The sequence below is a fragment of the Xylocopa sonorina genome, chromosome 4 (genome assembly GCF_050948175.1).
Source record: "Xylocopa sonorina isolate GNS202 chromosome 4, iyXylSono1_principal, whole genome shotgun sequence".
Classification (NCBI taxonomy): Eukaryota; Metazoa; Arthropoda; class Insecta; order Hymenoptera; family Apidae; genus Xylocopa; species Xylocopa sonorina.
In genome coordinates, this window is record NC_135196.1 from 6162755 (window position 1) to 6165732 (window position 2978).

The window sequence follows — 2978 nt, forward strand, 5'->3', positions numbered from 1 at the left end:
AAAAAGTTGCTATAAATTTAGATCCTATTTGTAAAAATGGCAGAGTTAATTGAGATTTTTGTTCGTTTCGGAGAAACAGCAGTTTCATACATATTATTGATTGTATCTTCCAAATCGTTAATCCTAGCAAAACAATCCTCAAATAGCAAATTTGTTGCTCTTTTCAATACTGTTTGTCATTTTCTTGTAAGACTAACGATTTGGAAGATACAATCAATAATATGTATGAAACTGCTGTTCCTCTGAAACGAACAAAAATCTCAATTAACTGCCATTTTTGCAAATCAGATCTAGGTTTATAGGAATCTTTTTATTGCTTCTAAAATGTGCTGTAAAGATGCTGTAAAAATTTGTCACGCGTATAGTGAATCACCCTGTACAATACCAGACTACACCATTTCCGCTAATTTCATACTAAATCAGATTTTCATACCAAAAACGAATTCTGTAAATTGAATTGCAGAGAATCCTCCATTTCGCACTAGTAATTATCAGAAATGCGTTTGCCAAGTATTATTATTAATAATTGTTCGATCACGTTATAAATTAATGTCAAATACTCAACGAACGAAAAAATATTTTTCTCAGCTCATGTTATGTACAAGTTGACGTTTTGTGTAATGTCTATCCTGTACTCGAAGATTTCTTTTAAGATTGATGTTATTAGAGTAGATCCGTCTGTACTACTTTTTTGGTATTAAAGAGAAATTATATTGTAGGGATATCATAGAGGGATTATCGTCTGCATTGATCGTTCAATGCAACGGTGCCCCATATTTTCGATCGAATTAATTTAGCATCGATTCTTATCGTGGAAGTACACGGATCGTATGCGGGAATGCAAGAAGGAGGAAAACTCGATACGGAATTCGACGTCAAACTTTTTCACCGATCAACTGATTCACAGCGCGAATAATTCTAATAAATACGAAATTTCAATGCCTGAAAGTAGAGTACGATGTAAAGTGCACGATATACGTGCCTATGTGTATGTAACTATTTCTAAAGAGAATAGCGAACGAAACGCAGAGAAGTATATATATATATATGAAAGATACACTGACATGGAGATTTTTTTATTTACGAAAGGGAAGCCAATCTCTGATGCAATTTATATTAGAGCAGAGCAGAGAAGAATACGAAAGGAGTAAAAATATAGAGCCACGGGATGGTGGCTCGTTCTGTTTCTCTTTGAAAAGCTTTTCGAGCTTTTCACATACAGACACACGGACACACACACACACACATATACACTATCCAACTCTCTTTTTTCTCCTGATTCTCGCGTAATCATTAATGCGTAAGAATTCATGAATTCTATAATTCAATTTTAATGTGTGTGGCAACTATCGATTAGTTTAAGTGAAGTAACGAGAAGAGTATTCTAAGTGAGAAAAATCAGAAATGTATTAATTGATCGTTAGCGAAAGTTGATACATCTGTCTGATACTGGGTATCCAGTCTTAATTATTTAATAATTATGTACAAAATACACAGTAATCGTGATATTACATGGGATAAAATTTTAACGCTAGCCAGTAAAAGTCTATTAACAAATAAACAGTGTAATGGAGTGCGACTATTATGAAATTCATTAAGAAAATAGATCTTGAAAAAGTGAAGATGATTTTAATAAAATATTAATTACGAATCGTTGCTGTCAGATCATTTTAAAAATTAAAATATTCCATTCTGTGTGAATTATGCGTGAACTGTCTTATAGAAGTTTCAGGATGTATTTAGAACTCTGTATCGATTGCTAATCAACAGTAGCTATGTGAATTTTATTTGTGTTGGAACTGTGGTATCGTTCAGTGAAACTCTATTGTTTTATGTACGTACATACACGATATAAGACATGCTACTACTAATTTTATTTATTCTATTTCTTGCAGACTGCATGTAAAATCTGAGAGCAGAAAATTTACAGAGATAATTTGGAAGGAAAACCATGCAAATTGTTTCTCTTTATCGACTTTACACTAGAGCTACCAAATTTATCAAAAATTATGAATTCAGAACTTAAACTGAAACTTCAAAATTAAATTGCAGAACATCAAATCTTTCATTTTAGACTCTTACGAAAATTCTGTTTCAATCGTAACTTTTACATTTACAATATTTGTTTAAATACCTTCGAAAGAGATTTTTGCGCTTTAAATCGGTAGTTCTGGTGCCAGTTGACATGATCGTACAACGTGATCGAGACATGAGGAAGGAAAATTCTTTTACCTGTTGCAGGTGGTAGCCAATCAGTTGCCAGCTACGAGGATCTCAGCTCCAGTAGCTTCAGTTCGGCGAGCAGAGCTTCCCTCGACGCGAGGGGCTCACCCACCCCTTCGTATGGTGCTGAAAATATGATGGTCTTTCCTGGTGATAGTAGCGGATCCATTTGAGATTATTTGAGGTGCGCGGCCCTCTTACCAAAATGGCTGCGCTGCCTTAGGTAAATCGTGTGTGAGAATCGTACACAGGCTCTGTGCCGCTGCACGCAATTCCGATTTTCTGCTCAAACAAAGCCAAGGAGAAAAAATAATGCAAAGAAAGAAAGAAAGAAACACTCGCGGGGATAAAGGGGAAACAAAAAAAAAAAAGAAACAAGGAAACCGAGTATACCACTGTGCCATTTCCGTGACCTTTCTCTTACCCTCCACCCCCCACACCCCCAAAAAAAAAAAAAATTTAGCACGCGACGTTTACGCGCGTGCCTTACAAGTTTCTTTTTGTACTTCGAACTTTTTTGGCGGGACTGTCGAGAAAACGCGAGTCGGCCGAAGCGTTCACGCGGGTAGAGAAGAGACTTGGATGAAATTGTTGCATTCCTCGAACGAGACATCGTTTCGTGAACGATTCCTCTTTGGAATAAAGGTGGAAGATTAGCGCTTAGGTTTTTACTTATTTAGTTTTAATTTTTCAGAAGTGAATTTTTTATTTCCTGTCTTTTGTGATTTAAATAATTGCCGCAGCAAGGTATATCT

At 35.5% G+C, this 2978-nt stretch overlaps 1 protein-coding gene across 1 annotated transcript; it reads left to right on the forward strand.

Annotated features, from left to right (window-relative positions):
* Positions 1 to 669: 669 nt before the first annotated feature.
* Positions 670 to 1789, forward strand: LOC143423215 (uncharacterized). The gene is made up of 2 exons (XM_076894374.1): positions 670 to 1033; positions 1071 to 1789. The coding sequence occupies exons 1-2, from the start codon at positions 831 to 833 to the stop codon at positions 1288 to 1290; spliced, it is 423 nt and encodes a 140-aa protein (XP_076750489.1). The 5' UTR covers positions 670 to 830; the 3' UTR covers positions 1291 to 1789.
* Positions 1790 to 2978: the final 1189 nt, after the last annotated feature.